We start from the raw sequence: 26120 nt of genomic DNA on the forward strand, positions 1-26120 counted from the left end.
TAAATTTTGACTCTATAAGCATATCTTTTCTAGTGGAATTCTTTGTATTACCAAAATCATAACACCATAGTTACAGTATCTAATCAGAAAGCCAATTTATTATGTCAAAGCTCACCCCCATTCTTCAGGTAGATTTTCCTGATAAAAGAAACTACCTGTATTTCATTAGCTCACTAATCTATCCAATAGTATCCTACTCTGAGACAAAGTCTCAGAGAATCCTACTTTTTAGCATTAGCCCCATAATCCCCCACTTGTCAGCCATAGGTGTCTTTCTCCTGCTTAAAGTGAGTTCCACTAAGGAACTGGTCTTTCCCCTTGTTAATTGCTAAAACCCCTTTACTTTGCTTAAAATCCTTGTGGATTTAGCATGCTGTTAGTAGCAATAACATTTTAGCCTCTTGATTTAAAGAAGCTCTAAGCCTACAAATTCTTTTGAATCACCTTATGATACTGACCTGTAACCTCATATACTTTAGGGTACACATCCCTTAACCCCAACATTTGGTGGCCCATACAGGGAGTTCTGAAACTCCAATATATTTTAGGGGTCCAGCAGCCCTATACGCCATCATTTGGTAAATTCCAACAAAGACATCATACTAACTCTGGAGCAGCACAATTTGTCAAATTAAAGATTCATTAACTTGCTGTCTAGAGAAGGGGGTAGAGGGAAGGGAGGGAGAAAAATTTGGAATACAAGGTTTTGCAAGGGTGAATGTTGAAAACTATCTATTTTGCAAATAAAAGGTTATTATTAAAAAAAAAAAAAAAAGTTAAAAATCCAAGATTGGAAGTAGACCTACACAGAACTAATAGCTCTTTTGGACTCATTATAGAATGTTCAGTAAATAAATCATAGTACTTTTTTTTCAAAATTAAAATGTACCATCCAAACAAAATGTCTATAATTACAATAATCTAATATGCTATGTTTTGTTTTGTTTTTTTTTTAAATGGTACCATGTAGAAGGTAGAAAATCCATGTTTAAGCCTTAATTTTAATTTTAAAAAGTACTTTCTGGGAGGGGGAAAGGAATAGGGAGCTTTAATCATAAAATCATAAAAGTTCAACAAACTTAGGAAAAGTTAACTTCTGAATACTAAGCTGTTCTAAGAAACTTCACAGATGTTCTTCCTTTTCCCCTTAACCTCTCAACCACAAGAATACAGATATAATGGTACTGCTGAAAATGTAATTTTTTTTTAAAGTTTCTGGCCAAAGATTATTTAAAAAGATTTCTACTAATTATCTTTTGAACTAGAACATTAGCCTTACAATAAATCACTTAGGACATAATGATTAGGATTTCACACCATTCTATGAAAACAACTCTTTGTTTTTAAAAAAAATCATACCTCCGTAGCAGAAGGTTCTCGGGATGCAATAATGGGTTCTTCATATATTTTTCTATATGATGACAAAGAGCCTAGTATTCCTGGATTCACAAATTCAATTAATGCATAAAATTCCTGTAAATCATTTTGAATTGGGGTACCTTGAAGAACCAAAAAAATGTAAAGATTGTAAAATTGAGTACTCTTTTGAAAAACTAATCAATCAACAAATCAACCTGCTCACTTCTCATGAAAGGCATCCAAATCAGGTAGCAGCACTTTGGGAAAAAAAAGAAAAAGTTAACCTATCAGGACAAAATATTAATTGGTTTTAATCATATTGCTAAATTATTCCAGGCCTATATATATCTTTTACTTTCTAAAGCCAGTCAGTCAACAAGCATTTATTAAGTGTTTTCTATGTGTCAGACACTGTGCTAAACATTGGGGATAAAAAGAAAGACATATATCCTGCCTTCATGGAGTTCACATTCTAATGGGGAAGCTCATATTCTAAATATGCAAACAAAAAAAAAAAATAGTGTACCTACAAGATAATATATGCAGTGTAAAAGAAAAGTAATCTCAACAAAAAGGTACTAATAGTTTGGAGATGGGGGGATAAAGGGAAAAAAGGAAAGGGCTCCTGAAAAAGGTGAGATCTGAGCAGAGCCACTGTAGAAACCAAGGAAGCCAGAAGGTAGAAGAGAAGATAAGAGCATTCCAGGCAGAAGGGACAGCCAGACAAAAGGCCAGAAGAGAAGATGGGACTGGTGTGGGTAAGGAATAGCAGGGCAGTCAGTTTTGCTGGCTTGTAGAATATATGGAGGAAAATAAAGTATAGATGTCTGAAAAGGTAGAAAGGAACAGGTTATGAAATGCTTTAAAAGCAGATAAAATTGCCCCTTCTGTATCTCTCATTGTCTTGGGAGTTACAGTAAGGACATAATAGCAACTTATATTTAATCATCTCTTTATAATTTAGCAGAGTTTTTCGCCCACAACCAACTTAAGCCATAAATAGCACAAATAATATCTCATGATATAGCTTGAGAAACAAAAGCTCAGGAAAAATGTTATACCTGAGGTCTTATGAAGAGCAAATTGAAGAGTTGGGTCTAGAACCCAGGGCTTCAAACTCCAAGCCAAAGGACACATCTAGGAATTGCTCTCTTTTGAATTTCTGATGGGGGGTTTTGCTTGTTTTTTGCTGGACCTATAATTTCATCTGGACCTATAATTTCATTAGTGTAGGGAGCATTCAGGATCAGAAGTCAAACTTGAACCCAGGTGTTCTTGACTCTGAGCTGTTTCTTATTTCTGGGAATGAAAATATCTCCCCAGCTAGCAACACAGTCAATCTCCCGTGAATAATGATTCAAAAAATATAGGTCTATTAATTTTATACTATGAAAACAACAAATTTCACATAAAATTCTAGTGAATCAGTTATTTCCAATTCGGTACAAGAAACAAAATGAAATGACTCCAGTCTGAGATGATGTAACTAAGTTCAAAAAGTCCAATACACCAGAGGATGCTTTCTTTCCATCATTAAATTCATTAAAAATACAAGCAAAATTCTCCAATTGGTCTCTGCCTCCAAAGGGATCCACTTAATGAAGCCCAAGGTTTACCTGTTATCTCTAGATCAATTTAAATGTCTTCTGTTTGCATTTAAAACCCTTCAAATTATGAGCCCAGTCTATATTTCTAAGAGCTTATTATACTTAGTTCTTCTGTTTCACATACTTTACAATTTAAAGCAGATTTCTAATTGTTCCTCATACAAGGCAAAACACTTCTCTTCTTATGCCTTTGCACTCATCCTCAATGTCTGCAATGCATTCATTTTTCATTTATACCTCTTAAAAAATCTCATATTCATATCCGTATATGTTATCTATCTCTGATGACATAATCTAAAGTCATTGGGGACAGGGATTTTTCAATTTTGAGGGTATAATCCCAATGTATTCAGCACATAGCAAACATTTGATAAATTCTTATGGATTGGTAAATACTAAAATCTGGAAATAGGCACAATAAGCATTTTCTTTTTTATTAAAAGGATACGTTTTAAATATTTTTTATAATATTATCTTTTCTTTCCAATTCATAGTACTGTAAAAATCAGTGGATAGAGCATTGACCCTGGAGTCAGAAGGAGGAATCAGGAGTATCAAATCCAGCCTCAAACACTTAACACCTACTAGCTGTATGACCCTGGGCAAGTTACTTAACCCCAATTGCCTACAAACAAAGCCCAGCTCTCCCATTGGCTAGCTGTCCGACCTTCATTAGATGTAAAAATATATACAAAATCCCTGCTCTTAAGAAACTCACTAAGTGAGTAAATAAGATATATAGAGAAAACAATAACTATCTATATTTAGTCTACACTATTTGACAGTGATTAAAACTTTATCCAAAATGGCCATTTTAATGTTGAAATTTTCAATTTCACTTAAAAAAAATCTTGTCTTGAAGAGTATTTAAAATACTAAAAAGAAATTGCTTTAACAATCATTCCAACTCTCAAAGTGCCTGGCAAATATTAAGTGCTTAATAAATGCTTGTTTCCTTCCTTTATTCTTTTTCCTTCCTTCTTTTCTTCTTTCCTTCTTTCCCTTCATCCTTATTTTCTTCCATGACAGGTGTGTGAAAGAATACAAGAATGTGTCTTGTCAATGAACAGGAGCACTAGAGGGAGTTTTCTTTTCTCCATGGCTCCAACTGTTATAATTATCAGAGTTGGATAAGGGCTAAGTATGATATCCATTTAATAACATCAAGCACCATCTAAATCTAACAAGGGCATGTTCCCAGTCTTAAAATTTTGCTATACAAAAAGATTATCAAGTGAATTCATGGAACACTAACCAGTTAGAATTACTCTCTTCTCACAAGACAGGCCAACAAGGGCTGTAGTTGTCTTAATGGAACTGTTCTTCAAGCGATGTCCTTCATCACAGATTAAAAGATCAAATTTTATATTTTTAATTTGATCAAGGCATCGAAGCAGCATCTCATAACTGATGACAAGTACTGAATACAGCGGGGAGTTGACAAAGTCTTCTATTTTGTGATCCTAAAATAAATTACATAACTTAATGAAACAAACATGCACAGAAACTATATTAATAAAACTTATGAGCAAATTTCATGCCAGCTACCTGCTAGGTATTATAACATGCTTCAAAGATAAAAATCATGTAAGAAAATCAACAACAAATTTCATTTTGAATTGTAGAGTTGGACAATGATAGTTATCTGATGAGGGGAAGAATGCTGATGAAATATACATGTCTTTAATATTCCAAAATGTAGCTATTAATGGTGATTGGTATCCATGAGTCAGTGGAATAGGAATGACTGCTATTACAACTTTTTTTTTCAACATGCAGAAAAATTACCTTTAATTTACAGCCATATATCTATTTGTAGAGCTTAACAAAATCAATCAGAACTATGCAAATATAGTCTAGTAAAAATACATTTTATAAACTGGGCCCTCTCCAATACTCAGCAATTCTCTCATTCTTATCAATTCTTTCCCTCTAGGAGCTATTCTAAATCACTTTCTTCCAACCTCCTAACAATTCTACTAAAAAGGTCAAGGCCATCTGTCTGGGCCCTACCTTATCCTCATCTTTAAAAATCACTGAACTCACTTCTCATTCTTTCTTGTAGCAAATGAAAGAAGTGTTCTTTCCTCTAAAACTTAATGATTCCATTCTCTCCTTTTCTGATTCCTGAGAGATCTTAGTTTCTACCCTCTATGTCATCTTCAATCTTCTTCTATCTCCAGTGATTCTTTCTTCATTTTTTTCAATCATACACATAGAATATAGACATATCATCAAATGATTCTAGATTTACAAAAAGCTTTCTTTACAACATCTCAGTGATGAAATATCGGTATTATTATCCCCACTTCCCATTTGAGGAAAGTAAACAGAGAAACAAACAAACAAAAAAAAAGCTATTGAATAATGGAGCTGAGTTTTTAATTCCAAAGTGAGGGTTTCTTTCAGAGTCCTAATAAAGGAGACAAATGATATATCCTGCCTTAGAGAAGCTCCCATTCTAATAGGGAAAACAATAAACAAACAAATACATAAAATCAAGTTACTGTCAGTATAAATAAAAGATAATTAAGAGAGGGAAGGTACTAGAATTAAGAGGGATTGGGAAAGGTTTCCTATAGATGTGATTTTAGTTGGGATTTAGTGGAAGCCAGAGAAAAGGGAGTAGAGATGAAGAGGGAGAACATTCCAGGCATAAGGACAGCCAGAGAAATGGAGTGTTCATAGTGTCTTATTCATAGAACAGAAGATTAGAAAGGTAGGAGGGGCTAGGCTATAAAGGGCTTTGAATGCCAAACAGTATTTTGTGTTTGATTCTGAAGGCAACATGAAACCACTGGGATTTACTGAAAAAGAGAGTCAGACTTTTAGGAAATTTTAGGAAAATTTCTCTAGCAGTTGAATGGAGAACAGACTGAAGTGGAGAGAGAATTGAAGCAGAAGGCCGACTCACCAACAGACCACTATAATAGTCAGACAGAGACATACATAAGAGATGTGGCAAAACCTTAGCAACAAATTGAATATGGGGGTAAAAGAGTGAGGAATCTAAGATGACTCCTATGTCTCAGGCCTGAAGGACTGGGAGAATGGTGTTATCCTCTATAGTAAAAGGGAAAGGAGGAAGAGAGCAGGGTTTAGGAGGAGGTGATGAGTTCATATTTGGACAAGTTGAATTTAAGATGTATGAAAGGCATTTGGATATGTGAGACTAGTGGTTAACAGAGAGGTAGGAATAGAATAAGTAGATTTGAGAATTATCAGAATAGAGATGTTTTATATCCTAATTAGTATTGACTAAGGTAGTCCCGAAACTTTCTAAAACTCCTTTAAAAGATCCAGAGAGGCAGGCACCACCTCCATTGATAACACTCACTACTGATTAAGCTTCCTATTGAATTAAAGAGACTCATTCAATTCTATTCAAATTCAGCTCAAATTGTACCCAGCCCCGTCAAGAGCAACCCCCAGCTTGTAGCCAAGGCTTATAAAAAGAGCCAATCTTAAACCCTCTCTTTGCAGAGGAGCTTACATGCCATCCTTCACATAGCAAACCTCTGCCTGCTGGGATGATATTCTCTTCCACCGCTACCCTCTCTTTATCCTCACTTATTTCTCTAAGGAGATTCTATGCCTCTCTGTCAGGATTTCTCCACTAGAAACTTTACTTCTCTGCCAGGGCTCCTCTACTGCTTTACTTTCCTGCTGGGACCTTGCCACTAAGGAATTCAGCCTTTCTATTCATGCATAGCAAAGGCTGACTACCCAATTCCTATAATAACCTCTTTTACCAATCTAGGTTTTCAGGTTCGTAAATTCCTTTACAAAGGATCTCTGCGCTGCCAGAAGGGGGTTCCCCAAAACTCCCTACCCATGCACCGAATGTAAGGGAGCCAAACCTCTCCATTTGGTTCCCTGAACCCCGAACCTGCTACTAAACCTCATCATTTAACTCCCTAACCCCAGGAACCCTAATCTCATCATTTGGTTCCCTGACCACCCTAAATCTAGACCTCATCAGTATCAAGTATAAAGCTAGGCAAAAGCCTCAAATAATTAACAATGGACTAGACCAGCAGTCTCCAAATTGTTTTCATGGCGCACCTCATCAGCAAAAATGTTTGAGCATGTATCCCAGTATACTATACTTGCTGATGTATAAATGATAAACATGTATTACTGTGCTAATAATAATTTATTTATCCAACTTTAAAAAATAGAAATTAAAAAAGATGAACTAAGAATGAATATTAGATCCCAGAGTCAACAGGAAGCCACTGGAACTTACAAGGTAGGACAGTGACATGGTGAGACATATGCTTTAGTAAAATCACCTTGAGAACAGCTTGTTGACTTAATGCCACCTTATTGCCTCCAAGATCAAATACAAATCTTTGTCAGGCATTTAAGCCCTTCACTGACTGTCTCCTTCACTGACTTTTCTGGCCTTATTTACAGTGTAGCCCTTTGAACATTGTCCAGCCAAATTTGTCTTAAAAATTTTTCTTCAGAAACAATCCTCTCTCAAGTCTATACATATGCAGAAACTATCTCCCATGTTTCTAATATACTAATTCATTTCAATTCTTAGACTTCCTAACTTCCTGCAGATCAAGTGACAAGCTCTTACATGAAATCTTTCCTGATTCTCCCCAAAATACTAGTAATTCCCCCAAGAAATTACCTTGTATTTATTGTGTATATAAATACATACATGTACATTGTTTGTTGAGGGTAGGGCCTGTTCTATTTTTGTCTTTGTAACCCCAGAATTTCTCATATTATTTCCATTATAGAAATTTACTAAGTACATGAAATATCACAGGCTTATAATAGATTTGAAATTGGAAGGAACTGGCTAAACAATCTTGTTTAAAGATGAGGAAGCAGGTCCAAAGAGGTTTTGTGATTTGTCCATGTTTTACAAAACCAAGTTACTTGGACAAATAATGATGAATGCTCTGTAGGTGGCTATTTGTATTTACAATTCACGTTTTCTTGTTCCTTTTTTTTTTTTTTTTTTTTTTTTTTGGCTTCACTTACATAACAGTTTTCTCTCCCCCAATCTAATTTCTGGTAGATACACAGCAATGAACATTTAAGAAAACATTACTATAGTCAGCCACTAGATGGCATCAACAAAGATAACGTACTTCTATTGCCCTATTTCCACCACAAAAACATTTCAACACTAGTGGGAAAAGAATAATAAGTACTCTTTATTGGTTCATTGTACAAAGATATTAATTATATTTTCCCCTAGTGCCTCAATTTCTGTTGAAAAATTTTCAGGGGGAGAAATAAATGAAATTTCATTTTATTAAATATCAATGAGAAAGATGCAAGAAGCAGACCATAGATCATTAGCATACATTTAACTTCCTTATCCATCTCATTTTTGTTTTGATTGTTTCAACTTGATAGCTCTTAGGGAGCCGTTAAAGAAATCAGCAAACTTATAGTTTTGGATCATCTGGCTCAGCTTTCTTTCTAGAAGAAACTTTTCCTGATCCTCCTAGTTTTTAGGGTTTTTCTCCATAAATTATCTGGCATTTTTCTTAACTGTTTATACGTTGTATCCTTTGGATGGATTTTTGAGAGCAAGGTCTTTAATTTTAATTTTTTAATTTAAATTTTAACTTTATATCCTAAGTGCTTTATATATAGCAAATGCCTAATTAATGTTTTTGAATCACATTACTGGCATAAACGTGTTATTGGTACTAAAAAAAGAAATAATAGATGGCGTTAACACCCAGAGAACATTGTTGTAAAAGATAAAATACTATTCCTCCATTAATAGAATATGGCTTTGAGTGTAAGGGGAGAATTGAGGTTGGAGAACAGGAATTTACCTCTAGAAAAGAGACTAGATCAAAGAGGTCTTGAAACAGCTAGACACACTAAGGAAATGATGAAGCCCTAACATTGGATGAGTCTCTGGCTCCTTCCTGTCTGCACCACAGCCCTGAAACTCTGGCTCTTGAGACAACTTAACTAAGCAAAACTCTGTCTTGTCCCTCTCCTCCCCCAAACTCAGAACACAATAAAAACTGGACTAAGAAATAATTTGAGGAAGTTCTCTCCTAAATGGGGGGCTATACTGTTGTTCTTCATTTTCAGAGGACCAATGACATCATGAAGGTAATGACTTATACATAAATTGGATTTAAGTAAAGCAGAATTGCACAAAGTGGTCAGCCTACCTCTCTCCTTCAGGGTCATCAATGTTCAGTGAAGACAAATGGTGATGGCTGGTGGTGCAGTGGATGATTTGGGTTTCTCTGATGAACCACTATTCAGCTTTAGGCACTCTAGAATGCCTGCTTCAGTCTGACTTCATGGATGTTGGAACAAATTCAATACTATCAAGTTCAATAGCATAAAGGGGAACAGAGCTTCCAAAGGTATACCACACCATATACACTGCCAGCTTTCCGTCTCCCAAGGAGAAAAGCAAACTATATCCAACAGCATCAATTCCTAACCACCAATTTCCTCCTAATCCCTTGTAATCTGGCTCCCACAAGTACATAGAAATTGCTCAATTAGATGGAACCAATAGCATTCTATATAGCAAATGCAGTGGCTTTTTCTTTATTCTCATCTTCTTTCACCTCTGCATTTGATATCTTTGATCTTGAACCCTGAAAGGCCCATTTAAAACCCTTATCTCTGACATCTCCAGTTGTCCAGATCTATATTTTGCCACTGGACAAGAGAGTGAGGTCAGTGACTTTATACAGCTCACCCTCACTTAAATCCAATCATTCACATGTCATGGTATCACTCCCCTAATGTCATGGTCCTATTTGAGAGCGAAAGGAAAACAACCACAATCACTGACCCAGACTTATTCCCTAATAGGTTTGGGCTCTTATATTAAAGGAAGCTGGTTCTGCCTAGAGAGAAGCAGTTTTTGTTAACAGGTACCATTAGAAAAGAAGTCACCCAAGAAATGGTGATGATGGGGAGATTAACAGAGGTTAGAGATTCCTGGAGAGCTGCTTTTCATCTATTTATCAATCTATATTATAACAAAGAGCTTTTTTGTCATCTATGGGCATATACCCTGGTGTCTGGCATTCAAAGATCTTCCTAATCTGCCTGGCTGCTGCCCTATTCCTTCTAGTCTTCTTAAACCTTACATTTTCTCCATACACTCTGATTCAGTAACACTATCCTCCTTGCTGTTCTCAAACAATATATTTCATCTCCAGACTCCCAGCATTTTAATTTATCCCATGCCAGAAATATTCTCCCTCTTTATGTCTACCTCCTACTTTCTCTAACTTGCATCAAGTAGTTGAAATCCTACATTTATAGGGAGTTTTCCTCTTAGTGGTAGTGCTGTCCCTTTGCTGATTATCTTCAATTCATCCCATATGTAGCTTGTTTGTACATAGTTGTTTGTATACTGTTTCTCTTTTTAGAATGTGAGCTTTTGAAAGAAAGAACTATATTTTTGTTTTCTTTGAATTCCCAGTACTTAACACTGTGCCTGCAACATAGTAGGCACGTAATAAATGTTAAATGACTAAGCTCTGCAAAACTGCCATTTTTTAAATAATTGCACTTAGATACAATTAGTTTCTTAAGTGTTTTCTTTTATGCTTTAAAAACATAATTCTGAAAAAAGTTTCATAAGCCCCACCAAAGGAGTCCGACATACAAAAAAGTTAAGTACTCTTGTTCCAGTCTCTGTTCACTCCTACGATTTCAACTCTCATTTCTATGAATATCACTCTCAAATCTCTAACTCTAGCTCTGATCTCTCTTCTAACTTCCAGATCTGCATTTCCAGCTATTATCAACACAAATCCAGTTCTCTGTTCCAACAAACTCAATGTGTCCAAAGTCAAATTTATTATCTTTTCCCTGATTTCATTCTTCCTTTTGACTTAGGTAATTCTGTCAGTGATATCATTCACCTGGTCTCCTTAATTCGAAACTTTGAGATTATCTTTGATTCTTCATCTCTTGTAGCAAATCCATTACTAGTTTCTACAGATCAAACTTTGTAACAAAAGAAAGGAAGAGCAGAAAGATCACTGGTCTTGGAATCAAAGGATATAATATTAGATTTATTTCTCAGGATCTCAATTTCTTCATATTAAAAAAAAATGGCTTAGATTATATAGTTTCCACAGTACCTACTCTAAGGTCTATGATTTCTCTCTCCTGCTTCCTTTCCTTCCTCTTTATTCTTATTGCTACCCTCCTAGTAGTAAATAATAGTGCATTATTAGCTCCTTGGGCCATCACAATAAACTCCTCACTGGTTTTACTTTAGCTATTATTCAGCCTCCCCTTTTCTCCCAAATACCATCACAATTCATTCTACATATAGATGTTGTATCACACTACTCCACTCAACAATCTTCAGGGATCCCTCCTGCATAAGAAATAAAGTCCAAACTCCTTAGTCTGGATTTCAAACTACCTTATCAGCCTTTTCTTAAATCACTGCTCTCTCTATATATATTCTTTTATTCTAAGAAAGCCAGATTTCTTTCTTCTAAGAAGAAGCCTCATCTCTGGGCTTTCTGCTTCTGCTGTTCTCTAAAAAGTTGTGTATAATGCTAAATCTTTATAGTGATCATCCCTCTTGCCTGGAATTTACTCCCTTTTTCACCTCCAATTCATAAAAATTTCTTATTCTTTTCATCAAGACAGAGCTCAAGCACTCTGTCTTTTCTCCCTCCCATATTACCTTGTATTTAACTATTTTGCATATATTTTAATTTATTAACTTCATACTTATGCTGTATATTTTTTCTCTATTTCTTCCCCAATGAAATGTAATGTCCTTGCAAGCTGGAATTTTTCATTAATTATATTTGTAACCCTAGTTCTTAGCACATTACCTAGCAAATAGTAATGCATAACAAAATACTCATTAATTGATTATAATCAAGAATGTCTGGGTTTCAATCTTGCCTTAAGCACTTAATAGCTTTAGTAGCAAGTCATTTCACCCGAGTCTCAATTTCTTCAGATAATAGCTAATTGTACCTACTTCAAAAAGTTGTGAAGATTAAATGAGATAATGTTTATATGAAGTGCTTTATAGCTACTATCAAATAATTATATTTATTAAGTACCTACTATATTCTTGTAACTATGCTAAGCATCAGTGACACAAAGAAAAATAAAAATTAATCCCTGCATTAAAGAAATATATATCTTGTAATGTGAGAGACAACATGTATTCAGTTAGGTAGATGCATGATAATTTGAAGAAAAAGAAAGCATTAACAACACAAACACATAAAGAAAGCTAGAGATTTTAAAATGTGGAAGTGAGAAGCAGGTACATCCCAGGTACATCAGATAACCTATGCAAAAGCACAGAAGTGAGAGATGTCCTAAATTTGAAAATATCCAAAGTTGTCTTCTTAACATCAGGTCATAATATAATACATACTTTTTTAGCCTCTATAATTCCCAAGGAGCGACTGTGCTGATGGGAAGATTTTCAACTCTGACTATATGCCCAAAGTTCCATGATATAAAGGATTACTTTATTCTTAAAATATTTTTATATGAAGATAATATCAACAATTTCTAATATGTCAGAACATTTACATTAAGTTGCTTCTTCATTAGTAAAGATAGATTTGTATTGATCAATTCTTATTTTTTGTCTGGTCTCCTAGCTATATGCATATGCAAAGCAGGTAGCCAGGGACGAAATAAAATGGCCTGCAAAAGAATTAAATCCAGGAAAGTGGAGCTTTTGCACTGTACTATTAGATTTGACCATTAACAAATAGATATTACCAAATCATGTTTTAAAAAGGTATTCTATTTCAGCCTAGCTGAAGAGTTGTATGGATTCATTAAATAAGCACTTTACTGGCATTTGTGATAACAAAATAAATAAAATTGTCTTCATTGTTTTAAATTTTTAAAGAAAGTTTTAATGTTCTAGATTTCTCATTCATGAAATCTATTGGAAAATTTTCTTCTCTTTTTTTTTTTTTTGAGACAATTGGGGTTAAATGACTTGCCTAAGATCACACAGCCAGAAAGTATTAAATGTCTGAGGGCAGATTTGAACTCAGATCCTTCTGACTTCATGGTTGGTGCTCTATCCACTGCACTACCTAACTGCCCCCATAAATTTTCTCTTAAGAGATAAAAAGACACAAGTGTTTTGAGAAAAATGCTGGTCAGAGAACTTGTGTTCAAATCCTGTCTGTGCTACATTTTCTAGCAATCTTGGACAAATCACTTAACTTGTCTAAAACAGTTATCTCAAATATACAATGAGAAAGTTTCACTACATGGTCTCTAAAGTCCTGTCTAGCTCTAACTCTTACAATCCTATGATAAGCATCTAAAAAAATACAAATAATAATTTAAGTATTACTGCTAATTTTCTTGATAATGCCACCATCACTTTTCCTGTTACCTGGTAATTACTTCAGAGACCAAATATAAAATTTTTTGTTTAGTATTTAAAATTCTACCCAACCAGGCCTCTTCTTAACTTTTCTAGTTTTTTTAAACCCTCATGCCTAAGACTCTTTGCCTCCTTAATTCTGACTCCTAGAATCCATAGCTTTCAAGTCAACTAGTCTTCTTCTCTAAGAGCTCTTCATATTTATATTGATATTGATCTATATATCTTGTTATTGGTGTTAGAAAGTAAGTTTCTTGAGGACTAAGACCATTTTTTGCTTTTTCTCTGCACTCAACACATAACAAAACATAACACACAAAGTTGAATAAAACTTATTGATTGACATGATGCAAACTTAACACAACATGGATTATCTATTAAATGGGAATTAAAAACATTAAAAAAAATAAGCAATGTTACTTAAATGTTTCACAAGATCATAAATCTGGAGGTGAAATGGACTTGGAGGTCATTTAAAAAACACCCTAATACAGATTCAGAAACTGAAGCCCAAAGAGTTTAAATGACCAAACCAAAATCACATTAATAGTACACAGCAGTCAGAATTCAAACTCAGGTCCTAGGAATAATGTAAATGAAGACGAGATTAATAAAAATTCTTAATAAAAAATAAAATTTCAACCAACAATTATTTTAAAAAATATTTCCAAGGCTAGATTAAAATGTCTTACCTGATCAACAGTGAACACTTTAATTCTTTCACTTCCTAACCATTTCTGAAATTCTTTTTTCCAATTAGTCACTAAACTTCCAGGGGTAACAATAAGTGTCTTTTTAATAATTGGTTTGCCTCCATAGAGTCCCTGACGCAGGAGTGTCCAGACGAGCGAAATACATTGCAGTGTTTTCCCCAAACCCATTTCATCAGCAAGAATAGCACCAAATCTGCCATTCATTCTGTAAAATAAAACTAACTTTATTTTTTGTAAGAAAAAATTAAATAACATTAAAGAGACAAAAAAGCAAATATAAGAGACTTCTTTCTCCCATCCTGTAAAATGAACTATTCAATTCAGGCAAAATTTGAAGAATTCTAAATAGAAAATATGAGTATATGTATGTATAGGGAAAATAACTCTTGCCATGATGAGAAAAATTGTTTAGAGTATAAAAGGAATAGAAATTGGAAAATTCAGATTGAAGTTGTTTCAATTGTCCTACATAGATGCTAGTAAAGGCCCATATGAGGAGAGAAGAAAATGGAAATAAAAGTGAGAAAAGAAAGGAGAGATGTTTCAGAAGTAGATCTGAAAGTAGACATGAAAAGAAAGGGTAAAAGACATCACTAAAGTTTTAAACATGAAAAGGTGGATGGATGGACTTTACTGATAGAACTACTAAAGAAGAAGGCTTTAGGAGAAAGTCCAGTTTTGAACATGTTGAGTTTGAGATGCTAAGGAAATATCCAGAAAAACATGACTAAAACAGTTAGAAAAGCAGACCTAGACCTTGGGAGAGGTCTGGAGTAGGGGATAGTGAATTGAGAATTATCAACACAGAGATGAGAGTTGAAAGCATAGAAATCCACAAACTTGCCAAAGAAAAAACAGAAAGAAAAAGAAAAAAGAGTCAAAGACATTATCTACGAGATTAGAATGGGACAAAGGAAGAGAATAAAATACCTTCAAATACTATTAAGATTAGAATTGACCCTGTATCGTTTTCTTATTGATCCTTTTTACAATTAATTGATTTTGTCCTGAACTGCTTAAGTCATGGTTCTTTGTTTTTGAATTTAGTTCAGAGCTCAGCTGACCTGTAATGGATTAAATTTTAAAATCCATCATTTTTGACTCAAGGAATTTTGCTAACCTTGGGGAATATGTGTGAAGAAAAATGGAATTTGGACCTGATACCTTTACTTTGCTAAGCCATCCTTCAAAGATGTCTAGTTTGCTATCCAAAAGTCTAGGTCCCTGTATCATCAGTGGATGCAAATAATGTGCAGTTCTTAGTCTCATGAGAGAAGGGAGGCCATTATTAGCCCTCATGACCAAATTTTCAACCAATTATATTGTTCCCTACATCTTAGCTCTATAATTAGTCTCTTACTTACATGATGTCATCTACCCTGTTTTGTTCTCTATTCCCAAAAATTATATAAGGGGAACTGTTCTTTTGTTCAGTCTTTGGCATACCTAGAGGCAAGACAATGACCCATTTATTGATAGGCAACATATCCCTGCTAATAAATATTATCTTACTTGTAAATCTACTTCAGTTTAATTTTAGTTTAGATTTTGTTAAATTCTAAAACACAACTATTCTTTACATGGAAAAACAATGTTAACATACCATATCTGGTAGGGAATATACTGAGTTGTTTTCTAACAGTGATGATGGATTTGTCATCATCATTTGGCAGAAAACAAATACTAACCTTTTTCTTTGACCATATAAGGATTTCCCAACATACACACATTTCCATTTTCACCTAGCCAAATTACATAATTTTCTAGAATGTCCTATCTGATCATATTCATTATAGATTTAACAGATAAAGCAATATGATAATTAAAATGAGAGATATATTTAAGAGTCTTGTAATTTTGGATGATTATAATTTTTTTTTTTTTTGCTAAGGTAATTGGGGGGTGTGACGTCACACAGCTAGGAAATGCTAAGTGTCTGAGACCAGATTTGAACTCAGGTCCTCCTGACTTGAGGACTGGTGCTCTATCCACTGCACCATCTAGATGCCCCTAGATGATTATAATTTGAATAATATGTAGGAATGTTCAATGCCAGGATATTTCACAAGCATTATAATTATGAACAACAAAAAAGTTTGGTTTTTATTTTTATTTTTTGCCCATAAAAGACAAAGAAATAGGTCACAACAACTTTTAAAGTTAATAGTATGCAACTGGGAGAATTGATGTAAACAAGTGGGACACTTATTGTAGCTTGCAAATATGTTGGTCAAATAACAAAACTTAATTAAATCTCTTTTCAAATGTAAAGTGCTTCATATACATGAAGAATTATTTGTAGAGGGCTGAAACTATTGAATCGATGCACTGAGGTCAGGACTGCCGAGCACTTGAGGCTAACTACTGATTGGACAATACTCTATGGGCATATGCTTGGAAAATGGTCCTTCCCACTATCCTGTGCTGGCTCAATGATTGGTGTATACAGAAGATTGTAGGAGAGACTAGGAGGTGGAGTAAGACTCCAGTAAGAGTCACACTTTGGCCATAGACGAAGGAGAAGGCAGTCACGGAGATTCTGCTTCCATCCTGTTCAATCCTGCGTCTAAAGACCAAGAATAAAGACTAAGGACTTTTGCTTATCCTGACTCCGGCTGATTCTGGGTGAACTGGGTGTTAGCGCAGTCATCACAATTATTAACTGCAAATTTTTGTTTTGATGGGTTTTGGCATAAAGTTAACTCAACTGCTCCAGATCTCTTCCCACAATAACAAAAGTGATAATTTTATTTGTCATCCTATTTACTTATGCTACCTAGGACATTTGGTAGACCCATTGATTTAGGGAAATCTATACTTCTCCTTCAAAACCTAATTTAAAAATCAAGGCTTATTATTCTGGCAAACCAATGACTGTCCAATCAACATAATTCCAATAGCTATTAATTTGTCAGCAGAGATAGTAGAAGTTGGAAGGAATTATGATTCTATCATGGCCTAGCAGACTGTGATAAGAACTGGGAGGAGGCATATGTCATCATTGCTGCAATGTGCCAGTAGGAAAGCTGCCATCATTACAATATAATCTAATGGTTCTCAAGTGTGGTCCAGAGATGTCTAGGTGAGAATAAAAAGGGAGAGGCTTTCCCCAGATTGTTTCAGGGTGTCTAGATCAAAAGTATTTTCATAATAATACTAAGATGTTTTCATTTCTAATCTGATAAATATTGATGGATAAAACCCATATAAACAAATGTTTTGGAGGGTTAGGAGAATGAGTCAGTTTTCAAGGATGTAAAGGACTATTAAGACCAAAAAGTTTGAGAATCATTCCTATAATCAATGGAGTATGAAAAAAAAATTTAAGTAGGGTTGTCAATAAATAGCATATCACACTCTTTTCAGTAAAAGGATTAGTTCATTCTTTTTCCCACTAAAATACAAGGTTTCCCATTGCACACCTAAAATATTTCCTATAACATAAAACTCATAATAGGCTAGATGAAACAAAGAGAAATTATTTTCCTACCTCATTCCCATCACGCATTCATAAAGAAACACAATTCCTTCTTTTTGGTGTGGTCGAAGATGATGTACAAGGTAGGGATCTACAACTACATCCACAAGTGGTAAACAGTTCTTATTGAATATCCACTGATGACTTTTATCTGGTCGTGGCATAACAAAGGAATCTTAAAAGGAATTATTAAGACAGCTATAAATGTACTGTATTTTCATTTAATTATTAGCAATCACATTTATCATCAAATGCACCATTATAAATTTACTATTCCTAGTAATAATTACAATTATTATTAAACTTTTGTTGTTGCTATTCAATCATTCACTTGTCTGACTCTATGTGATTCCATGGACAAAGTTCAACTTTTTTTTGGCAATGATCCTGGAGTGGTTTGCCAGTTCCTTCTCTAGCGTGACCCCATTTTACAGATGAAGCACTAAGGAAAATGGAGTTAAGTGACTTGCCCACACAGCAAGAAAACATCTGAGATTAAATTTTAACTCAGATCTTCCTAGTTCTAGGTCTAATGCTCTTCTATGCCACCTAGCTATTCTATTTAATAATAATATTTAAAATTTATCATTTAAATTTCATAGTTTACAAGGCACTTAAATTTTTGTCATTTTTGTCCTGATGACAACTGCGTGAAATATTCTTTTATTTACCTCATTTTACAGATTAGGAAATTGAGGCTAAGCTTAGTTAAGTGACTGACTTGCTTAGGGTCTCACGTGAATAAGTATCCAAGTCCATATTTTAATACTGTCTCTGACTCCAAGTCTAGCATTCTATCACTATGCCACCTAGCTACCTTACCAGCAGAAAACAAACTTTCTGCTTTCATCTATTATCAGGAGTATTGTTCTAAACATTATCAGTGATGCCAAGTTAGAGAACAAAGTTAAAAAACAAAACAAAACTCGATTGCTTACTTATCCTCATGCAAGTTCTACCCAAATGTCTCATTTCAGTTTAGCAATGACTATATACTTAAAGGTTTCATTCAATGAAAAGATCCTGCATAGCTGGAAAGACTTCAAGTATGCACATATCTGGCAATAAATAGCTGTTCAAAGGCCAAGCATACCTAAGTTTGAAGAGGTTTATCAACATAAGGTTAGCAACATCAAGAGGTAACAGCATATAATAAAAATATAACTTTCAGTAATAAGAAAAATTGAGCCCCAGAAAGAAATTTTACCCAGGTTATAATTCTGTGAGAGTTTCACCACAGATTATAAAGGCAATTCAGTTCAATACATCTTTACTAAATGTATACTGCATGCAAGGCATTATGCTAAGCACTAGAGAAACAAAAGCAAACAAAATAATAAACAGTAATCTAAAAAAGGACCTACCAGATGTCTCATAAATCAAGAATTTACTATATAAATGTACTGAAGGTATCATAGGCATCAAGTAAAGACTGAGAATTAAAGAAAAAAGGAGAAAGAACAGGAAAGGGAAAAAAAAGAATCAAAATTTCATGGGATGTAAACTTTAGTAAAGGATATTTTCTGGATCATGGCAAAGGATTACAAATCTAGGGAAACAGCATCTAACTTAAAAAAATAAAAGAGAAAAAAAAAAAAACATTATTGTACCTGAGGCTAGATAAGTTATTAGCCATGCCTCTGCATACGCTGGAGTTGTTTTATCACATATGAATTAATAAGAAACAGTGGGCCTTCATGACAATCCATTTATATTCACTACAATTAACAGGCAACTATTTGGCTCAGTAGATAGAGCTGGATCTGTTAGGAAGACAAGTGTTTAAACTCAGGCTCAGACACTTACTAGTTATGTGACCCTAAGCAAGTCATTTAACCTCTGTCCACTTCAGTTTCTTCAATTGGAAAATGGGGGTAATAATAGCACCTACCTCACTATATTGTCGTGAGGATCAAATGAGATATAAAGCTTTTAGCTTTAGTAGTTGACATTGCTTATTCCCTTTGCCTGCACAACTATTTACATGTGTGAATATAGAAATATACGTGTGTATGTATATATGTATGTCTGTATATGTATATGCATGTGTGTGTGTCCTCGGAAATATAGCCACATACAACCAAGAACACACAAAAAGAATATGATAGTAACAAAATTTCAAAGGGAAGTGACTATAGTAACATGAAATCATAGTGAATTATGCCAACAATAAACTATAGCATTCTCTGGCATATGTCATACATCTTCCTCTTTAGGTAACCACATTTATAAAGAAGATTATCACTGAGATATTCTGAGTAGACAAGGCAATTTTCACGTTGAGTGTTTTAGGACCAAGAAATTGTAGCAGCTGAATTGGACAGGTAAAAAATTACTTTTTCTTCACTCTCATTGGAGAGTCTTCCAGAAATGCAGCTAAGAGCCCAAGGTTTAGAATGGCTATAGAAGAAATACTTTTATAGCTATACTGGGAGGGGCTTGGCAAAAACTTCCCAGGTAAACAACATAGCAAAGCCACACAGGATCATCTTGTTTTCTGGGTCTGGTGTAACACAGAACATGTGACTTCAATTTTGGTGTCAATAAAAGACAGGCACTAATGGCAAAAAATGAGGTAAAACACAACAGCATCTATGATAAATCTTTTGCTTATAAATCCCATTTATGGTGATTGTTGTTGTATAACATCACGCTATAAAAAAATTGAAAAATATTGTCTAGTCCTTCAAATGCCCTACCTTTTTTTTTAAGCTTCTAAGTCCCAATCATGCCACTATTAGCTATGTATATTTAGGTGAGTAATATTTCTTTGCTCCTCAATTTTCTTATCTATAAAATGAAGAGGTTGGATTACATTATCTGTCCTTTCAGCTCTGACAATTCTATGATTTTGTGCTTGCAATAGGAAAAAAGAATCAGCAGATATATCACCTGAGTTCTTTTCATTTCTATTGTCAAGACAAATGATCTATATGCTTAATATATGTGCTACGTTCATTAAGTTTACTAGTACCTTCAGATAAGTAATAAAATATGGTTGAAATTTTAAATACATTTGAAGTTCACATCCTTGTATCTCACCAGGAATCAAAGAGCAATAAACAGTTCTAGACAATCATAATTAAAATTCACAGGCAGCAAGGTTTAGTAGACAAAGAGTAGAGTTGGGAGTTAGGCCCATCCTGGCTTTGTATACCCTGGACAAAACCTCAACCTCCCAGGGACTCACACCACTTGCTAAGGCTATATAAGTTTCAGAACAGTTACTGATTTAGATTGGTAGGGGAAATTTTCTGAATGCAGTTTACTAAATCAATAAAATCACAAGTCTGAACAAAAAATGTTTTCTTATAATAAATATTGCAAATATACAATATGTAATATTATAAAAAATATTGAGAGTTTCACAATAGAGGTACAAATTTTGTTCAACTGTTTCTCAATGATGTCTGACTCCTTGTGAGCCCATTTGTTTTTTTTGTTTTTTTTTTTTTTTTTAAGCAAGACACTAGAGTGCTTTGTAATTTCTTTCTCCAGCTGATTTTATAGATGAGGAAACTGAGGCAAACAGGGAAAGTGACTTGTCTAGCTTACAAGAAGAATAAATAGAATCATAAAATTATTGGACTAGTGCTGAAGGTACATCAATAACATCTAATGCAAGTCCTCATTTTATAGATGAGAAAACAGGTCCAGGGAGGTTGTGTTGTGCTGTGCTCAGCTCTGTTGCACAGAGAGTATCAGAAGTAACAAACATCTGAGCCCAGATTCTCTGTCTACAAAGCCAGCACTCTTTTTTGCTGTTCCACACTGAATTCTGACTTATTTTCTTCCCTACTAAACATAATTTTTGCTGTTCAGATTTATTTGCACTGGAGCCCATGTATACATTTCTAGTTATCTATAGGTCTCTGATTTCATAAGTCTATATTTCAAATATACATGTGTAAATATACATTTCCACCCATACATGTGTATACACACACACACACACACACAGAGATACATAATATGAATAATACAATATACCCACATATATTCCAATATAAATATATATGGACTTCCTTATATGATTATTTCCAAACATACTATAAAACCTTAGGTACTGCTACAGGGAACTTTCATTTTTTTTTTTAAATTGGGAAAGCAACTTTACAAAGAAAAGAATCAAATAAAAAATAAATTTTGATAATTCACATGGCTCCAAATATCTCTCCATTCTTTGATATGTTTTGGTATTACTATAATCAATATATAATGTTTTAAATTCTATCTTTTTTCCATTTGAAATTTCTTAATTATACATTTCCATGTCAAATATTTCATACCACTAAAAGTTAAATAGCATTCTACTGTGTCTTGCTCAGGTATATCCTTGTTGTTGGGTCTTTGGATCTTTTTTCAAGTTTCCAATTATAATAATATGCTACAAACAAGCATCTTTGTATTAATTACTTTCCTTTTATTTGATATTATTTCTCTTTGAACTTTTCAAAATCTCAAACATACACAAAATATTTACAAATAAAAACAGAAGATTTAAACACAAAACAAATATCTTACAAATCCCTTACTTTGTGCATATGGATCATGACGAGGTTTGAAATTTGGGGAATCATCTACAATCTTTTCTTTTGTGTTGGATTTGCAGCTACTTTTAACTGGATTAGAAAAAGGCTTCCGGGTAATTTGTGAAGGTGTGAGGCATGGGCTCCCTAAGCTAGACTGAAAACATCTACCACTTTTGTAATCATCTGAAGAAATTATACCCATGACCTCTATTTCTTTTCCACCAATCACTGTTGCTTCACCCTCATTTAAACTGTCCAAATCTTTCAATTTATATCCAGTGCCTAAAATGAAAACAAGAAAAAAGAGATTTAGTGATACAAACAGTGGAACAAATTAATTAGTGACCAAGCACTTAGCATTCAACAGCTGGTAATAAAAACAACTATTTTGTTTGAATAACCTTCATGACTAACAAGAAAGTACACAAGATTTTTCCCTTTGATTGAAAACTTAAAGTAGTTGAAAAATTATCCATAGTTATGTTTTGAAAATAAAAAACCTCAATTAAAAAAAAAGAAAACTTACATAAGTTAACTAATCATATAGGGATAAAATTAAGTTAACTTCATTCAGGAGAAAAAACAAACAACCCCAAACCTTAACCATAACTGACCTAAACCATCAACTATAGAATTGTTCTTTCCTAAAAACTAAGCATGGAAGATAAATGTAGAGTGAAAACACATGGCAGAGAAAATCTGTAACTGCCATTGATTTTTAGTAGTACAACTGGTGAGCTGCCACCACCAAAACAACCAGCCATTCACTAACAAGAACTAACAAGAACAAGAACAAGTTGAAAGGTAGAGTATAATAATGATGCTGAAAATAATCAGTCCTGTTGTTAGCAGGACAAGTTTTGTACCAGCCTAAATAAGACAGTAGAAGCCAAGCACCGCAGTAATTGCAAGAGATAAAAAGGCAAAAGGAAAAATTTCCTGCTCTCAATGAGCTTACATTGTAACAGAATAGATATATAAAACACAAAAGAGCTTAAAAAGGCTAAGGTGGCCCGCTGCATCCTGGGCCATCTCCAGTCAACCTGATCTATATATTGCTGCTGGACCCAGATGGCTCTGGAGGAGAGAGTGAAGTTGTACTTCTGCACAGCTCTTGCCTCATGTAAATCGAATCCATTTGCAAGTAAGGACATCATTCTCCTGATGTCATTGGTTCTCTTCAAAAACAACTTTGGGAGTGGAAGAGATATCAGCTAAAGAGAACAGGAAGGACTTTATGGAGAAGGGAGGCACAGTGATTTCATGGTAGTAAAGATGAGATGCATCCCAGGCATGTGGAATAGCCAATGGAAAGGCAGAGAGGTGGGAGATGGACACCTTCCTACTTTTTATAAATGTCTTCTTGTTTACCTCAAATATGAGATAATTTTCTTCCCCAGCCCTCCTTTTCCTCTCCTCTTAGTATATTCCTCTTTTACTCCTTTTTCATTCTTTTATGATAATCCAAAACACATAAGAGAAGCACTTCAAGGCTTTCTATCTAATTAGACTTCTATAATCTTTCAAGATAATATGGTTCTGACAATAAACATATATTATCTCCCTCTCACAGTAGAATATAATCAGATCATTACTGATTCTTCCCTATGATTGCTTGCTCATGATTAACTTTTTATATTTCTAATCCTATGCTTGTATTTTTAAAATTTCTACATAATTTTGGTCTGATCTTTTCATCGTGAATGCTTAGATAGACTCTATTTCATTAAAAAGTTATTTTTTTCTTCCTGCAGGATTATACTCCGTTTTGCTGGACAAGTTACTTTTATGATAAGTCTGTATTTTTGCCTTCTGCAATATTTTGTATTCTAAGCACTCAATTTCTTTATATCAGTGGTTCCTAATCTTAAGTAATTCTGATTGAGGTTCTTCAATATTTTAATTTTTTTCCTTCTACTGCATTATTTTTTCTTTCTAGATTTTGGCTATAATGTTTCTGGGAATTTTTATTTTGGAGTTTCTTTCTGGAAATGACCAATGAGTTCTTTTCCTCTTTTTCTTGTATATAGAACACACTCCCTTTCCTTTCTTTTAGGCCCTTCTCTACCTATTTTCGGGGTGAATAAGATGAATTTCTATACTCAGCTGTGTATGTATATATATTCTTTCTTCCTTGAACTGACATTTTTATCTATAAACACATCAATAAAAGAGAAAAAGAAGAGATCAACAAATTGCATACATCCAAAAAGAAAACATCCAAAAACAAGTTAAAAATTTTCAAAACAGAAAACCTAAAAACTGAAAATCAATAAAACTAAGTAAAAAAAACCCATTGAATTAATAAATAAAACAAAGAACTAATAGTTTCCTCATACTAAATAATCCATCCTATATATAACTGCTCAATTAATCTTTCTAATGCAAAATTACTATCATATCATCCCGTTTCAAACTTTCAATAGTTTGTAATTGCCTACATAAAAATCCACTAAAAATTCTCAGCCTGGCGATAATATAGAACAATCTATTATTCCAGCTCTATCCCCCACTACTACCCTGCCTGGCAGACAAAAAATGACAGAGATATTTGAAATCAGTGAAAAATAAAATAAGAGAGATGGGCCCATGTGAATCAAAAGCAGCCATGTAGAAAGGATCATCCTACTTCCTGATAAAGTGGGAGATCTATCTTAAATAAATTAAGCCATGCTCAGGGACAACCAGTAACTAGCTGACCCATGAGCTTAGCAATCGGATAAAGCAAATGGGCAACTGCCAACACAGTTTGCCACTGGACTCTGGTGGTTCTGGAAAAAGTCAGGATGGTGACTTTGTACAGCTCTCCTTCACCTAAATCCAATTCATTTGCAAGGCATGACAAAGCCTGATGCCATGGTCTTCTTCGAGAACTAAAGACAAACAACAACAAGAAAAACTAATGTACAAGAGTTATCTAAGAAAACAAAGGAACTAAATCTTGCTTTCAAGCAAGTATAGTGAGTAAGAAGAATTCTGCAGTCACTTAAAGAGAGCATACTAAGTTTGTGTTTTTGCCAGGATTAAGTAACATCTGTGCATATACAAATTAACCTTTGTCCTAAAAGAGAAGGCTGGAAGAATGTGACTTCCTTTCTCTAGGTTAGAAAGGAAAATCAAATATTCCTTTTAAAGAATGGAAGCTAGAGCTCAGTTAAATTTAACATAGGCTTTTAAAAAAATCTATGTAGCAAAAGTTCATTTTCACATATAGTACTTTTTTTCCTGTTCTTTGTATGCTGAAAATGTTTATATTTGTTGATGTTTGCTAAATTCATAACAAAAAAATTAAATAAATCTGTTTTAAGGAAGAAATAATGAAGAAAAAAATAGAAGCATAGAGGAATTCTTCTCTGTATCAGAAGGTAGATGAGGGAAATAATTTCAATTTCAACAAAGCATTTAACATAATTCCTCAAGCTATCCTTAAAGGCAATTTGGAAAGATGTGTTTTAAATGATCAGACAGGCAAATTTAGAATTGGTTAAATGACTGAAGCCACAGAGTAGTTATTAATTTTTTAATGCCAACTTGGAGGGATTTCTCTTGTGTAATGCCTGATGGATCTGCCCTTTGTACTGTATTATTCCATATCTTTTTTAATGGTATATATGAGATCTATCCTCTCATCTTCCCTCCTAATTTGACAGTAAGTTCCTAACAAGTTGAAGCTAGCTACATTTGATTTCATCAGCTCATGAAGCTGTCATATTTATTCCATGTTGAATGTTTTATTCTTAGCCAATATAGTCACTGTATAGTTATAGTCATGTAAAAAATATCTAAATCTGTTGCAAATCTTTTTCTTGCCTACAGCATGAAGCAAAATTTCAAGGCATTCAATTAATAAATGTAAAATTAAATTGAAAATCTAGATAATTGAAAATTAAGTGACACAGTAGATAGACAGCTGGGCCGGGAGTCAGGAACACTGAATTCAAATCCCACCTCAGACAATTACTAACAGTGTCATCTTGGGCAAATTACATAATCTTTTTGCCTTAGTTTCCTCAAAGAAAAAATGGGGATAACAAAAGCACCTATTTTCCAGGGTTGTTGTGA

The 26120-nt window shown here is 34.0% G+C and overlaps 1 protein-coding gene across 2 annotated transcripts in view; it reads right to left on the reverse strand.

Moving 5' to 3' along the window:
• The window catches only part of RAD54B (RAD54 homolog B), a 111172-nt gene that overhangs the window by 13627 nt on the left and 71425 nt on the right, over positions 1-26120 (reverse strand). The window contains exons 5-9 of one of the 2 annotated variants that reach the window (XM_003760258.4): positions 22062-22340; positions 17539-17701; positions 14028-14253; positions 4222-4429; positions 1360-1499 (exon numbers count right to left, since the gene is read on the reverse strand). In XM_003760258.4, coding sequence (XP_003760306.1) covers positions 1360-1499; positions 4222-4429; positions 14028-14253; positions 17539-17701; positions 22062-22340 — 1016 coding nt within the window. The remainder of the gene's footprint in view (positions 1-1359; positions 1500-4221; positions 4430-14027; positions 14254-17538; positions 17702-22061; positions 22341-26120) is intronic. The other variant, XM_023496390.2, reaches the window with a different exon arrangement.

The sequence above is a fragment of the Sarcophilus harrisii genome, chromosome 1 (genome assembly GCF_902635505.1).
Source record: "Sarcophilus harrisii chromosome 1, mSarHar1.11, whole genome shotgun sequence".
Lineage (NCBI taxonomy): Eukaryota > Metazoa > Chordata > Mammalia > Dasyuromorphia > Dasyuridae > Sarcophilus > Sarcophilus harrisii.